The sequence below is a fragment of the Oncorhynchus masou genome, chromosome 9, assembly GCF_036934945.1.
Source record: "Oncorhynchus masou masou isolate Uvic2021 chromosome 9, UVic_Omas_1.1, whole genome shotgun sequence".
NCBI lineage: Eukaryota > Metazoa > Chordata > Actinopteri > Salmoniformes > Salmonidae > Oncorhynchus > Oncorhynchus masou.
In genome coordinates this window covers 59,530,790-59,548,021 of record NC_088220.1, presented here as the reverse complement: position 1 = coordinate 59,548,021, position 17,232 = coordinate 59,530,790, and the positions used below count along the sequence as shown (strand labels likewise).

The window sequence follows — 17,232 nt, the reverse complement described above, 5'->3', positions numbered from 1 at the left end:
AAATTGAATTTAATTGAGAGATGGAGAGAGAATTCAGAGAGAGAGAGAAATTCAGAGAGAGAGAGAGAATTCAGGGAGAGAGAGAGAATTCAGAGAGAGAGAGAGAATTCAAAGAGAGAGAGAGAATTCAGAGATAGAGAGAGAATTCAGAGATAGAGATTACACAGATCCACAAAGAATTCAAAAACAAATCCAATTTTGATAAACTCCCATATCTACTGGGTGAAATTCCACAGTGTGCCATCAGAGCAGCAACATTTGAGACCTGTTGCCATGAGAAAAGGGCAACCAGTGAAGAACAAACACCATTGTAAATACAACCCATATTTATGCTTATTTGTTTTATCTTGTGTCCTTTAACCATTTGTACATTGTTAAAACACTGTATATATATAATATGACATTTGTAATGTCTTTATTGTTTTGAAACTTCTGTATGTGTAATGTTTACTGTTAATTTTATTGTTTATTTCACTTTTGTATATTATCTACCTCACTTGCTTTGGCAATGTTAACACGTTTTCCATGCCAATAAAGCTCTTGAATTGAATTGAATTGAGAGATAGAGAGAATTCAGAGAGAGATAGAGATTGAATTCAGAAAGATATTGAATTCAGAGAGAGAGACAGGGAGAGAGATTGAGATTTAGAAATTGAGATTGAATTGAGGGAGAGAGAGACAGAGAGAAAGATTGAATTGAGAGAGAGAGAGAGAGAGAGGGGGAGAGAGAGAAATTGATAGAGAGAGAGAGAGATAGATAGAGAGAGAATTCAGAAATCAAGAGAGAATTCAGAGATAGAGAGAGAATTCAGAGACAGAGAGAATTCAGATATAAAGAGAGAATTCAGAGATAGAATTCAGAGATAGAGAGAGAATTCAGAGATAGAGAGAGATAGAGATTGAATTCAGAAAGAGATTGAATTCAGAAAGAGATTGAATTCAGAGAGAGACAGAGAGAGATTGAAATGAGAGAGAGAGACAGAGAGAAAGATTGAATTGAGAGAGACAGAGAGAGAGAGAGGAGAGAGAGAGAGAATTGAGAGAGAGACAGAGATAATTGAGAGAGAGAGAGACAGAGAGAGAGATTGAATTGAAAGAGACAGAGAGAAAGGGGGGAGAGAGATGGGGAGGGAGAGAATGGGGGTGAGAGGGAGAGAGAGAGAGAGGGGGAGATGGAAAGGAGAGAGAGATGGAGACAGAGAGAGAGAGAGAGAGAAATAAAGAGAAAAGAGAAAGAGGGGAGAGAGTGAGAGATAAAGACAGGAAAATACAGACATTTGTATGTTCTGTGATTCATGTTTAATACTCTGGCTCCCACACTTTATCTTGCTAGACAAACATATGAAATCTATCCTTCACAAAACATTATCCATCCACCCCCTTTCCTCCTCTTCTCTTCCGTCTCTTTCTCTTAGTGTGTGTGATTGTCCGTGCATAAGCGTGTGTGTATGCATATGTGCGTGTGCGTGTGTGGGGAGGGGGCGGGTTGGGTTCAGTGCTAATAGAAGCCAGGTGGTGCAGACAGTAAATGGGTTCCCATGGATTATAGTGGCTAACAGAGCCATTACATGCCATGTCATTCTCGTCTTGTTAAACAGTGAAGAAACAATAGCCTTGTTAGCTTGGCTTGCCAGTTACACTCTCTCTCTTCATTTCACTTTGTAGGCCTTTGAGTGGTCACTCCTGTTATTACAATCCTGAAACTAACAGTCTATTACAGTCTAGTATGATATGAAATGTACATACTTTAGCAGCAGGCATCATCATGGTGTGTGTGTGTTTGTGTGTGTGTATGTGTATGTGTGTGTGTGTGTGTGTTGTGTGTGTGTGTTTCTGGAGAACCCTACTCCTACTCTCTAACCCCTAACCCATCATCTAAACCCACATACACACCACATGTTGCTCCTCTGAAAAAATTAAAAAGCATCTTGGGAATATATGGCCGGGAAATGTATAGTGCTTGAGTGAGATGAGCCTGTAAGAGTGGGGCGAGGGAGAGACTGGGCCGTGAGAGTTCCCTGGTGCGTCTTGTTTCCATTAGGTTGGGAATGTTATCCCCTGACTGTTGAGGGGGCGTGGCCTGGGATCTCATCATCCAATCACAGAGCAGAATCAGCTTCTCCACATCTGGGATTTTCTCACTGCGCCGATCGGACAACATTCCACACATACACATGCACCCACGCACCCACACACACACACACACACACACACACACACACACACACACACACACACACACACACACACACACACACACACACACACACACACACACACACACATAATGTAAACATGCGAGAGGGAGAGAGAGATGGAGAAAGAGAGAGAGAGATAGAGATAGATGGAGAAAGAGAGAGAGAGATGGAGATGGGGAAAAAGAGAGAGAGAGAGAGATGGAGATGGAGAAAGAGAGAGAGCATGTTTCTCAACGAGATGAGGAGTGGTTTGAGTGGCTTGTCCAAAACAAACATTCAGAGTCAGAGAGGAGATTATTGATATTTCCTCTCTCTGCACCTCCCCCCCCTTATCTCTCTCTCTGGCATGGGAAACATATGTTAAATATTGCCAAAGCAAGTGAAGCAGATAATATACAAAAGTGAAATAAACAATAAAAATGAACAGTAAACATTACACTCATAGAAGTTCCAAAAGAGTAATACATGTTATGTACATATACAGTGTTGTAACGATGTACAAATGGTTAAAGTACAAAAGGGAAAATCAATAAACATAATAATGGGCTATATTTACAATGGTATTTGTTCTTCACTGGTTGCCGTTTTATTGCGGCATCAGGTCACAGATCTTGCTGCTGTGATGTCACACTGTGGTATTTCACCCAGTAGATATGGGAGTTCATCAAAATCGGGTTTGTTTTCAAATTCTTTGTGTATCTGTGTAATCTGAGGGAAATATGTGTCTCTAATATTGCCATACATTTGGCAGGAGGTTAGGAAGTGCAGCTCAGTTTCCACCTCATTTTGTGGGCAGTGTGCACATAGCCTGTCTTCTCTTGAGATCTAGGTCTGCCTACAGCGACCTTTCTCAATAGCAAAGCTATGCTCACTGAGTCTGTACATAGTCAAAGCTTTCCTTAGGTTTGGGTCAGTAACTGTGGTCAGGTATTCTGCCACTGTGTACTCTCTGTTTAGAGCCACATAGCATTGTAGTTTGCTCTGTTTTTTTGTTAATTCTTTCCAATGTGTCAAGTAATAATATTTTTTTTTCTCATGATATGGTTGGGTCTAATTGTGTTGCTGTCCTGGGGCTCTGTGGGGTGTGTTTGTGTTTGTGAACAGAGCCCCAGGACCAGCTTGCTTAGGGGATTCTTTTTCAGGTTCATCTCTCTGTAGGTGATGGCTTTGTTATGTAAGGTTTGGGAATCGCTTCGTTTTAGGTGGTTGTAGAATTGACTGGCTCTTCTGGATTATGGTAATTAGCAGGTATCGGCCTAATTCTGCTCTGCGTGCATTCATTTGTGTTTAACGTTGTACACGGAGGATAGTTTTGCAGAATTCTGCATGCAATCTTCATTTGGTGTTTGTCCCATTTTGTGAATTCTTGGTAGGTGAGCGGACCCCAGACGGACGGACGGATTAAAAACTAAACTAATTAAAAAGGCAGACAAACTAAACGGAGCACAGAGATATATACACACAAAATGTTTCCCTCAGCCATTACATGCGGAATGGTCGGTCGGTCGGTCTCAGTCTAGCCATAATCTTCTATAGAGATAACAACAGCCTTTGTTCGGGCTGGTAGAGGTTTTCATAATCAGGGTCGGGGTCAATTCAGTGTGTGTACTCGTGTGCGTGTGTGTTCCTTCAGGCATTCTGCCCAATGGGGCATGGACAAGTGGAGCTGAAAATAGCAACAAGCAGGTCACCGCGGAGGAGTTCCATGCATAGCATAGTTATTAGCCTTTATAGAGAGAGCAGCAGTGTGTTGTTCTCCAGTAAGATATAGCCTGGTGCTGACCATCCAGTGTGTTGTTCTCCAGTATGATATAGCCTGGTGCTGACCCTGCGGTGTAAATCACCAGCCTTAACCCTATACCAGGGAAGAGCAATGAGCGGTGAATGTCCTGGTGGAAATTAAGTAATGTTATCCCAGCTGGACACAGAGAGGGAGAGAGTGAGGGAGAGAGTGAGGGAGAGAGTGAGGGAAATAGAGGGAAGAGTTAGGGAGAGAGAGAGAGTGGGGGAGAGAGAAGGGGAGATAGGTTAGAGGGAGGAGAGAGGGGGAGAGAGAGGGGGAGACAGAGAGGGAGAGAGAGTGGGAAAGAGAGGGAGAGAGAGAGGGAGAGAGAGGGAAATAGAGGGAAGAGTTAGGGAGAGAGGGGGGGTGTGGGGGGGGGTTACAGCAGAGTTCAGGTCAGGAGGCAGGATTATCTATTATAGAAGCTGTCTGTCAGTGTCCAGCTGGTCCTTGTGTATTGGGCTGAACAGGGAGTAAGACAGATATTGCACTTCTTCTACACTGTCTACTTCTACTCATGGCACCCCGATTATCTCGGTAAAGCATTTTTTACTTTTATATATGAAAAACGTTGAGTAAGCTACTGCAGACTGAATCGGTTGTTGTCACGATAACATCTGGAGTTGAACTTATTATGATATTGACACAGCAAAGTCACTATGATGTCTGGTGTGATATTGACACAGCAAAGTCACTATGATGTCTGGTGTGATATTGACACAGCAAAGTCACTATGATGTCTGGTGTGATATTGACACAGCAAAGTCACTATGATGTCTGGTGTGATATTGACACAGCAAAGTCACTATGATGTCTGGTGTGATATTGACACAGCAAAGTCCCTATGATGTCTGGTGTGATATTGACACAGCAAAGTCCCTATGATGTCTGGTGTGATATTGACACAGCAAAGTCACTATGATGTCTGGTGTGATATTGACACAGCAAAGTCACTATGATGTCTGGTGTGATATTGACACAGCAAAGTCACTATGATGTCTGGTGTGATATTGACACAGCAAAGTCACTATGATGTTTGGTGTGATATTGACACAGCAAAGTCACTATGATGTCTGGTGTGATATTGACACAGCAAAGTCACTATGATGTCTGGTGTGATATTGACACAGCAAAGTCACTATATGATGCTGGTGTGATAGGCTTAACTTTCCTCTCCTTCAGGGGCGTTTGACCTCTGATAAGTTTGTGTATCAGAAAGAAAAATACACTTCATTTTAACTCACTTTTCTTCTTAACATAAAACCCAACATCTCTATCAATCAATTTTGCTGTAGCCCTAATTTCAAATTTTCTGAAACATTCCATGTTTATTACTTATTCACAAGAGTGCAAGCTCTGTATAGTGTAGTGAAAGTGAGTGTAGCCTGGTGAGTGAGAGGGAAGAAGGGAGGGAGGGAAGTGGAGGGTTGAAAGATAAAGGGAGGGAGAGAGAGCAGCGAGAGTAGTCTATCTGTGAGTATAGACTGACCGTCACCGTGGTGGAAACTTCAAACGCCACACATCTGGTCCTAGCTTTGTCCAGCACCGGGGCTGCCGAATCAAATATCGTTTAATTGAAGGACTTGGCAAAGATGGATACTTTATACAGAACAGGTATCTGTTCTTCGGTCAAATGTATGGCTGGTTAATTAATGGTTACACTCTACTCTGCGACTGTAACTCAGTCCTAATCAGATGAAGACCCATCGGCGCGAGCGCAGTGGTGGTGCATTAAGAGGAAAGACGCAATAACGGGTTCATGAGGATCGGGATTTGTTTTATTATGACGGACACACGGATTTACTATGACAACTAAGCGCAAATCGATGAAACTGAAGCTGCGGCGGTGTTTCAGTGAGACGCTGCGCGATTCCACGTCGAAAGCCTGGGATCTACTATGGAAAAATGTCAGGGAGCGAAGACTCGCAGGTCAGTCTTCAAAAAGTATCGGTGTAGTATTGAATGCACACTATATTTATTTGATATGTATTTATTCTGTTAGAAAATAGCCATTCTTAACTTTATTAGATTAAAACTTTTTTTTTACACAAATAGAGTCCAGCATATAACTGTTTTCCAACATGATTTTATTTATTAAACAAGTAGCTTAAATAAGCCCACTAATTTACAAACTTGGCTGTAGTTAATGTTCTAATCAATCAAGTGAATGTTGAAGGGGCAATCAGCAGTTGCTAGATCCAGTTTTGGACGTATACATTAATGATATGTAACCTTACCCATTGATTCTTGAAGAGTATATCTTATAAATGCCTCATATGAGTTTAGTTCAACTGTCATACCCCATCAGAACCCAAAATATAAACTTGTTTTACTGCAATGTCTGTAAACACAGTTAATGTAAACAAAAACGACGTAGCCTCAAAACATGGTTACAACTATAATTGTGATATCATGGATGGTCAGTCCTTGAGTCCATAACTCTGTCTATGAATTTGAATGGTTGTCCAGCCCCATCAGTCAGCTTTTTAACGAAACAGGTACGCGGAAAACGCTTTGTTATTGTTCCTACTGATGATTGCTGCTTTAAACTATACATCGTACCGCTGATTGGTGGATTGACCTAAAGCAGCCCAAATCTGATATTTTTCCCAAGAATTGGTCTTTTGACTTTTCACATCAGATCTTTTTCAGAGCTGATCTGATTGGTCAAAAGACCAATTAGTGGAAGAAAAAAAATCAGAATTGAGCTGTCTGTGTAAACGCAGCCTGTATGCACAGAATACATTCTGCACAGTTGTCCTCATAATTCTTCTTCTACAGTAATCATATCCATTAACACGTGTTCACCAGGTGTACTTACCTTAGTTTTACATGTGACTTACCTGGCTCTTATTTTTTTTTTTTAAAGATCTTCTAATTTACAATAATAATTATAAATTACCAAACCAATTTGCAATACAATTGCACTTTTTATTCACTGCTGGTTGGTTATAATGATTGATTTGGATTGAAAGTAAAACAATATCACAATATATGTGAATAATGTTCTCACATGTAGCACCAAAGCAAGACCCATGTGAGTTTGTGCTAAGCCTGTAGTAGAAGATGTATGAAACGGTGGGTTCGAGACCAGACTCCCTACTGCCACTGCCGCTGAATGCTATACTTAATGGTTAGACGTGTTTCCTGGATTAGTTTGCCTCATAATTCAAATGTGCAGAATATGCATCCCAAATAACATTCACTGTATATAGACTTAAAAAATATATATATTTTAAATTCTCTACTGTATTATTATTGACTGTATGTTTGTTTATTCCATGTGGAACTCAGTGTTGTTGTTTGTGTCGCACTGCTTTGCTTTATCTTGGCCAGGTCGCAGTTTTAAATAAGAACTTGTTCTCAACTAACCTACCTGGTTAAATAAAGGTGAAATAAATGTAAAAAAATAATTCCCTTTATAGTGCACAACTTTTGACCAGGACCCATAAGGCTCTGGTAAAAAAGTAGTGCACTATACAGGGAATAGGATGCCATTTGGGACACATCCACTGATAGTTATTTCCTTCAGGTACCTTTCTGCCAGAGATTTAAAATACAGCTGGAGCTGCTTGCTGGGATAATTATATTGTATTTTCAAAAGAGCTGCTGAATCATGGTCTGTGTGTGTAGGGAGACCAGTACACCACTAGGGGGTGCCAGTCAAATTATCCATACAGCAGGACAGTAGTCTAGTATTTTATTAAATATTTTAGAGGGATATGTTCTCCATCTATATTTCAGTATTATAATGATGTTATGATGTTATGTGATAGATGTTGACCTCAACTGTCCCAGGAGACTGTAATTGAATCAGATTGGTGCCAGTTATGTCTTCTTATTGCAATAATATGGGCTGGTTTCCTGGACACAGTCCTGACTGTGCACTTTCAATTGTGATTTTCCATTGAGTTTGGTTTTTAGTCCAGGACTAGGCTTAATCTGTGTTGCAAATTTTATTGCAACACTGTAGGGGATATAGAGTGCCTTCGGAAAGTATTCAGACCCCTTGACTTTTTCCATATTTTGTTATGTTAAGCCTTATTCTAAAATTAATTAAATAAAACAAATCCTCAGCAATCTACACAACACCTCATAATGACAAAGCGAAAACAGGTTTTTAGCATTTTTTGCAAATGTATAAAACATAAAATTCAGACCCTTTGCTATCAGGTGCATCATTGATCATCCTTGAGATGTTTCTACAACTTGATTGGAGTACACTTGTGGTAAATTCAATTGATTGGACATGATTTGGAAAAGCACACACCTGTCTATATAAGGTCCCACAGTTGACAGTGCATGTCAGAGCAAAAACCAAGCCATGAGGTCAAAGGAATTGTCCGTAGAGGTTAGAGACAGGATTGTGTTGAGGCACAGATCTGGGGAAGGGTACCAAAAAATGTCTGTAGCATTGAAGGTCCCAAAGAACACAGTGGCCTCCATCATTCTAAAATGGAAGAAGTTTGGAACCACCAAGAATCTTCCTAGAGCTGGCCACATGGCCAAACCGATCACGGGTCTTGGTCAGGGAAGTGACCAAGAATCCGATGGTCACTCTGACAGAGCTCTAGAGTTCCTCTGTGGAGTTGGGAGAGCCTTCCAGAAGGACAACCACCTCTGCAGCACTCCACCAATCAGGTCTTTATGGTAGAGTGGTCAGACGGAAGCCACTCCTCAGTAAAAAAGCACATGACAGCACGCTTGGAGTTTGCCAAAATGCACCTAAAGACTAAAGCCTCTCAGACCATGAGAAACAAGATACTCTGGTCTGATGAAAGATGGAACTCTTTGGCCTGAATGCCAAGCGTCACGTCTGGAGGAAACCTGGCACCATCCCTACGGTGAAGCATGGTGGTGGCAGCATCATGTGGTGGGGATATTTTCAGCATCAGGGACTGGGAGATATTTTCAAAGTACAGCATCTGATCCAGGGACTTGGAGACTAGTCAGCCAAGATGGCGACAAGTCTCTGAAATATCCCAGCCACCCATCCAACCTGATCCAACCTGAGCTTGAGAGGATCTGCAGAGAAGAATGGGAGAAACTCTCCAAATACAGGTGTGACACTCTTGTAGCGTCGTACCCAAGAAGACTCAATGCTGAACTTGCTGCCAAAGGTGCTTCAACAAATTACTGAGTAAAGGGTGTGAATACTTTTGTAAATGTGATATTTTAGTTTTTATTTTTAATAAATTTGCAAATTTTGCTTTGACATTACTGGGTATTGTGTGTAGATTGATGAGGAAAAAAATATAATTTTATCAATTTTAGAATAAGGCTGTAACGTAACAAAATGTGGAAAAAGTAAAGGGGTCTGAATACTTTCCGAATTCACTGCACAGTATGTGATGAACCTTCACAATATTGTCTCTGTCTTGTTTTAGCAACATGTCTGTCGAGTCTCTGTGTATTTAATGTTGTTTAAATCCTGTCAGTCCATCTCAGCTGTGGAGTACTGAAACACCTCTCGAGTTTAACTGACTTTAGAGTCCTGTGGCTGCATTGCTGCTTTGTTGTTGCTGCGTTGTTTGAAAGGTTGACACATGAATCCAACATTCTATTCCATATTTGTATCCTGGTGATATGCCATGATGCCATGTATCTGGCAGCCCATCCATTGGACCTACTACTAGCCTTGGCCTGCTGTCTGTTTAGAAGCACTCTAAACAATCAGGGACTGTTTATGGGCTGGGCTGCTGACTGTCTGGCCTGTGTGTGCATGCGTCGATCAGACTTGGCTGGCTGGTGTTCTATTGCTTCTAACTGTCATAATGAGTCATCATTTTAACACATCTATTACATTTTTATGAGACCATTAAGTAACAGCACCTCTTTGGAAATGGTCTGGTCCTATGACCAGGTTGTCCTATGCCTGTAGGTTGTTTTCACTGAGGAGTAATTCTGACATCTATAACAGAAACAATAGTTACATGTCCTATAATCCAGCTCCATGAGAAGACCTGGCTGACATTGAGGGATAAAGTCTCTCTTCAGCTGGCACCTGCTCTAGAACATGTGCTTGGCGTGAATAAGAGACTCCCAGCCAAGACTGTCCTCAAAGTGAAAGCACCTGCTACAGTCATATTGGTCCTGTGATTTCTCTCTGTGTCTTCAGTTCTTACAATCAAACAGGACATTCCTACTGCAGCCCAGCATTATACCCAGTCTAACAGGTTGTTTTTTTGGATCATGGGGTGGAATTCATCAGTCATTCTGAAGCTACCACAGGACAGGAGCCAGAACAAAGCCAGAGTCATGCAGGGCTACCATCGTTTCTCTCTGAGTAACTCCCCACTTCATACCAGACCAGAGCCTAAACATTTACCCAGTTGCTTCTGATCAGTCCTGAATCCAACCACCTAGTAATACTATCTCCAACCCTGGGTCCAGCCACCTAGTTATGCTATCTCCAACCCTTGTTCCAGCCACCTAGTAATACTATCTCCAACCCTGGTTCCTGCCACCTAGTAATACTATCTCCAACCCTAGTTCCAGCCACCTAGTAATACTATCTCCAACCCTGGTTCCAGCCACCTAGTTATGCTATCTCCAACCCTTGTTCCAGCCACCTAGTTATACTATCTCCAACCCTGGTTCCAACCACCTAGTAATACTATATCCAACCCTGGTTCCAGCCACCTAGTAATGCTATCTCCAACCCTGGTTCCAACCACAAAGTAATGCTATCTCCAACCCTGGTTCCATCCCTACTACCTGTTGGGATAAATAATAAAAATGTATTATAGCAGATAGAAGCAGATAGAAACACATAGCACCACATAGCACCTAGCAACACATAGCACCTAGCAACACATAGCATCTAGCAACACATAGCATCTAGCAACACAAAGCACATAGCAACATATAGCACCTAGCAACACATAGCATCTAGCAACACAAAGCACATAGCAACACATAGCACCTAGCAACACATAGCACCTACCAACACATAGCACCTAGCACCACAAAGCACATAGCAACACATAGAACCTAGCAACACATGGCACCTACCAACACATAGCACCGAGCACCACAAAGCACGTAGCACCACATAGTACCTAGCAACACAAAGCACCTGGTAACACAGAGCACTAGCACCACAGAGCACCTAGCACCACATAGCATGTAGCACCACAGACCACCTAGCAACACAGAGCACCTAGCAACACATAGCACCTAGCAACACATAGCACCTAGCACCACATAGCACCTTGCAACACATAGCACCACATAGCACTGAGCACCACAGAGCACCCAGCACCACAGAGCACCTAGCACCACAGAGCACCTAGCACCACATAGCACTGAGCACCACAGAGCACCTAGCACTACAGAGCACCCAGCACCACAGAGCACCTAGCACCACAGAGCACCCAGCACCACAGAGCACCCAGCACCACAGAGCACCTAGCACCACATACTGTAGCACCTAGCACTACAGAGCACCTAGCACCACATAGTACCTAGCACCACAGAGCACGTAGAACCACAGAGCACCTAGCACCACATACTGTAGCACCTAGCACCAAAGAGCACATAGCATCACAAAGCTCAGACTATAGGAATGATCAGAGCAGTGCAGCCACCCAACACACCAGAGACAGGGACCTCCACCCCCTCACTTCCATGAACTAACACCCTTAGTTTGTGTGTGTGGGTGTGTGTGTGTGATTAACAGTAGAGTCAACACATGAAATCATTTGCACAATGTCACAGCACCACCCAATACCTGAACAAACAGTTTATCCACAGTACCACAGTATAACAGCTCCTGGTGTGTGTGTGTGTGTGTGTGTGGGGGGGGGGGGGATAGCTAGTCAAAGCCAGAGGTAGTGCATGAAAGCATATAGAGGGTTGTGGTGCTCTGAAGTGAAGGGAGCTGTGGGTGAATGGTGGTCTTTGTTTCTCAGGGAGGGTCCTGCCAGCCAGAGGGACAGGGGCTGTTTGACCGTTTTGTCTGCATCCCAAATGGCACCACCCTATTCCCTATATAGTGCACTACTTTTAACCAGAGCACTGTAGGGAATAGGGTGTTATTTGGGCAGGGTTCATGTAATCTGTTACATGTAAGGGATTACAAAACCGGTAACTGTAATCCGTTACACTCCTAGCCTATATATTGTAATCAGATTACAGATAACCTTTGAATAACTAGATGATTACTTCGAGAATTAATTTAAATTCAGAAAAACACATTGACACTGTTTTCTCAATAACATTGAAATCAGCATTGAAAAAAGGCGGAAGTTTTAGTTTGTTCCACCTGAGCGAGTCTGACCACAAGTCAGAGACCACTATGATGACACACCAAATGTGTTTGATGGATCACTGGAAAAGAGCAGGAATAGGCTTTTGTAGGCTACAGTCAAAGCTATGTCTTCCAATGGTTATCCAACTTGAATAAATGCTTGGAGGTAAGGATGACAGCAGTGGTGTAGACTACGACGATACGGATATCACTTATTATTGAAATCTACATAGCACATTCATGTGAATCAGTGTGATTCTCATTTAGCTATTTGCGCCTTGCGGATTGTGGTTGTTGTGGATGGCTGTTCACAAATCTAAATGTGTATTTGAACCCAATAATGTTTGAATTCAAGAAGTTTAAGTTGCCTATCAATCATTGTTTTTCAAACCAGTGGACATCCAGTGAAAAATGCGCTCTTGCAACAGCTGCATATTGCGGATCCCAGCCTATGGAATAAAAATTGGCCGTTTATTGCTCAATCTAATTCATGTCGATAAAAACAATTAAATTCATAGGCCTTTTAAAATTATAAACTTGAATTAGCTAACACAACGTGCCATTGGAACACAGGAGTGATGGTTGCTGATAATGTGTAGATATTTCATTAAAAATCTGCGGTTTCCAGCTACAAGTCATTTACAACATTAACAATGTCTGCACTGTATTTCTGATCAATTTGATGTTATTTTAATGGACTTTTTTTTTGCTTTACTTTAAATAACAAGGACATTTCTAAGGGACCCCAAACTTTTGAACGGCAGTGTACATTTTTGTCTTCTTCTGTAACGGTTGTCGTATGAAGGAGAAGAGGACCAAGGTGCAGCGTGGTATGTGCCCATATCTTTTAATAAAGAACTTGAACAGTGAACAAAAACAATAAACCAACAACGGAAAACAGTTCTGGCTGGTGCAGACACACAACAGAAAACAGACAATAATCACCCACCCAACACAATAGAAAACAGGCTCCCTAAATATGGTTCTCAGTCAGGGACAACAATTGACAGCTGCCTCTGATTGAGAACCATACCAGGCCAAACACAGAAATAGCAAATCATAGAAAAACATAGACAACCCACCCAACTCACGCCCTGACCATACTAAAACAAAGACATAACAAAATAACTAAGGTCAGAATGTGACATCTTCTAATGCCTCTTAAGGGGAAAGTAATCAAATTACATTACTGATGACAATTTTGGACAGGTAACTAGTAACCGTAACGGATTACATTTAGAAAGTAACCTACCCAACCCTGTATTTGGGAGGCACCCTTTGACTCTTAACTTGGTGGTGTGCCCTCTAGCAGCGCCAGTCCCATGTGGAGCCCTGTGCTGCTGGACACAGGCAGGCTGTATGTTGAGAGGGGTGACAGCACCAGAATGGCCCGCTGAGACTGGGAGTGGGTGGGTCTGCTCTGTTTGCAAGGATGTGGACTCTGTTTTAAATGTGAATGATCACTTCTATTGTTCCATCCTGTTCCAAATTCAACAATACTACTGGAAGGTTATCAAGTTTCACGATCTACTTTTATTATTATTTAGTTTAAACTTCACTATTGCCAACTGCTGTAACGCGGTTCGTCTGAGGAAGAAGGAGTAGACCAAAGCGCAGCACGTATTCATATTTCCTTTAATTAACTGAACACTAAATACAAAAGAACAAGAGAATAAATGAAAACTCAAACAGTCCCATATGGTGCAAACACTGAAACGGAAAACAACTACCCACAAACACCAGGTGGGAACAGGCTACCTAAGTATGGTTCTCAATCAGAGACAATGATTGACAGCTGCCTCTGATTGGGAACCATACAAGGCCAAACACATAGAACTATAACACACAGAACAAACATAGAATGCCCACCCCAATTCACGCCCAGACAAACTAAAATAGAGACATAAAAAAGGAACTAAGGTCAGGACGTGACAACTGTATCTTATCATCATATCTCAATCTCAAATTCTAGAGGCTGTAATGTTGTGGCAGTAGCATGGCTGTTTTGATGAACCGGAAAGTTACTGGGGTCTGTATTAACCAGTTGATATTCATTATAATCCCAGTGTTTCGGCTCAATGGTTTCTTCTTCACAAGGTGCCGCAGGCTTCCTGTCCTGTTGAACACCACTGTGAATGGAGACGGGCTGAGCGTGGTGTTAGAGAATGGGTGTGGGCGGGGGCCTGGGGGTGGAGAGGGGGTTGTTGGGGAATGGTGAGTTTGGGGAGGAGAGATGAGCATTCTCCCTCTCGTTCATCTCTCTCCTTCTTTTTACTCTCTTCATTCTTTCAATTCAATTCAATTCAATTCAAGGGGCTTTATTGGCATGGGAAACATATGTTAACATTGCCAAAGCAAGTGAGGTAGATACTATTCAAAAGTGAAAACATTCCACTCACATAAGTTCCAAAAGAATAAAGACATTACAAATGTCATATTATGTATATATACAGTGTTGTAACAATGTACAAATGGTTAAAGTACAAAAGGGAAAATAAATAAGCATAAATATGGGTTGTATTTACAAAGGTGTTTGTTCTTCACTGGTTGCCCTTTTCTTGTGGCAACAGGTCACAAATATTGCTGCTGTGTTGGCACACTGTGGTATTTCACCCAATAGATATGGGAGTTTATCAAAATCGGGTTTGTTTTCCAATTCTTTGTGGATCTGTGTAATCTGAGGGAAATATGTGTCTCTAATACGGTCACACATTGGTGCAGTAGGTCAGGAAGTGCAGCTCAGTTTCCACCTTGTTTTGTAGGCAGTGTGCACATAGCCTGTCTTCTCTTGAGAGCTAGGTCTGCCTACAGCGGCCTTTCTCAATAGCAAGGCTATGCTCACTGAGACTGTACATAGTCAAAGCTTTCCTTAGGTTTGGGTCAGTCACAGTGGACAGGTTATGGAAGGTTTGGGAATCGCTTCCTTTCAGGTGGTTGTAGAATTGAACGGCTCTTTTCTGGATTTTGATAATTAGCGGGTATCGGCCTGTAACTGCTTTCTTCTGTTGAAGGAGGCGCGGACCAAAATGCAGCGTGGTACTTTTGAGACATATTTAAAAAACACGAACAATACAAAAACAACAAAACGGAAACGTGAAACAACCTAAACAGTCCTAATCTGGTGAAGACACAGAGACAGGAACAATCACCCATGAAAACACTAAAAGAATATGGCTACCTAAAAATGGTTCCCAATCAGAGACAACGATAATCACCTGACTCTGATTGAGAACTGGCAGCCATAGACTATGCTGACAAAACACACCACAAATAAGCCCATGTCACACCCTAGCCTGACCCAATAAATGAAGATAAACATAATAAATATAGACCAGGGCATGACAGAACCCCCCCCAAGGTGCGGACTCCCGGACGCACATCAAAACAATAGGGAGGGTCCGGGTGGGCGTCTGTCCATGGTGGCAGCTCCGGCTCTGGCGCGGGACGTGGGACCCACTCTATAAATGTCTTAGTCCCCCTCCTCGCGAGGATAGTCCACCTGGATGGCCTAGTAGTCCTCACCCAGAACCCCACTAGACTGAGGGGCAGCTCGGGACTGAGATCTGAGGGGCAGCTCGGGACCGAGGGGCAGCTCGGGACCGAGGGGCAGCTGGGACCGAGGGGCAGCTGGGACCGAGGGGCAGCCCGGGACCGAGGGGCAGCTCGGGACAGAGGGGCAGCTCGGGACAGAGGGGCAGCTCGGGACAGAGGGGCAGCTAGGGACTGAGGGGAAGCTCGGGACTGAGGGGAATCCCGGCACTGAGGGGAAGCCCGGCACTGAGAGGAAGCCCAGCACTGAGAGGAAGCCCAGCACTGAGAGGAAGCCCAGCACTGAGAGGAAGCTCAGCCAGATATTTGGATCCGGCAGATCCTGGCTGGTTGACGGTTCTGGAAGATCCTGGCTGACTGGCAGATCTGGAAGAATCTGGTTGACTGACAGATCTGGAAGAGTCTGGCTGACTGGCAGATCTGGAAGAGTCTGGCTGACTGGCGGATCTGGAAGAGTCTGGCTGACTGGCGGATCTGGAAGAGTCTGGCTGACTGCGGATCTGGAAGAGTCTGGCTGACTGGCGGATCTGGAAGAGTCTGGCTGACTGGCGGATCTGGAAGAGTCTGGCTGACTGGCGGATCTGGAAGAGTCTGGCTGACTGGTGGATCTGGAAGAGTCTGGCTGACTGGCGGATCTGGAAGAGTCTGGCTGACTGGCGGATCTGGTTGCTCCATGCTGACTGGCGGCTCTGGCTGCTCCATGTAGACTGACAGCTCTGGCGGCTCCTTGCAGACTGACAGCTCTGGCTGCTCCATGCAGACTGGCAGCTCCGGCTGCTCCATGCAGACTGACAGCTCCATGCAGACTGGCAGCTCCGGCTGCTCCATGCAGACTGACAGCTCCGGCTGTTCCATGAAGACTGACAGCTCTGGCTGTTCCATGTAGACTGACAGCTCTGGCTGCTCCATGTAGACTGACTGCTCTGGCTGCTCCATGTAGACTGACAGCTCTGGCTGCTCCATGTAGACTGACAGCTCTGGCGGCTCCTTGCAGACTGACAGTTCTGGCTGCTCCATGCAGACTGGCAGCTCCATGCAGACTGACAGCTCCTTGCAGACTGACAGCTCCTTGTAGACTGGCAGCTCCTTGCAGACTGACAGCTCCATGCAGACTGGCAGCTCCGGCTGCTCCATGCAGACTGACAGCTCCATGCAGACTGGCACCTCCGGCTGCTCCATGCAGACTGACAGCTCCGGCTGTTCCATGAAGACTGACAGCTCTGGCTGTTCCATGAAGACTGACAGCTCTGGCTGTTCCATGAAGACTGACAGCTCTGGCTGCTCCATGTAGACTGACAGCTCTGGCTGCTCCATGTAGACTGACTGCTCTGGCTGCTCCATGCAGACTGGCATCTCCGGCTGCTCCATGCAGACTGACAGCTCCATGCAGACTGGCATCTCCGGCTGCTCCATGCAGACTGACAGCTCCGGCTGTTCCATGAAGACTGACA

The 17,232-nt window shown here is 43.7% G+C and overlaps 1 protein-coding gene across 1 annotated transcript in view; it reads left to right on the top strand.

Annotated features, from left to right (window-relative positions):
• Window positions 1–5,438: 5,438 nt before the first annotated feature.
• The window catches only part of LOC135546351 (stAR-related lipid transfer protein 13-like), a 71,498-nt gene continuing 59,704 nt past the window's right edge, over window positions 5,439–17,232 (top strand). The window contains exon 1 of the mRNA XM_064974706.1: window positions 5,439–5,910. Coding sequence (XP_064830778.1) covers window positions 5,787–5,910 — 124 coding nt within the window. The 5' untranslated portion in view covers window positions 5,439–5,786. The remainder of the gene's footprint in view (window positions 5,911–17,232) is intronic.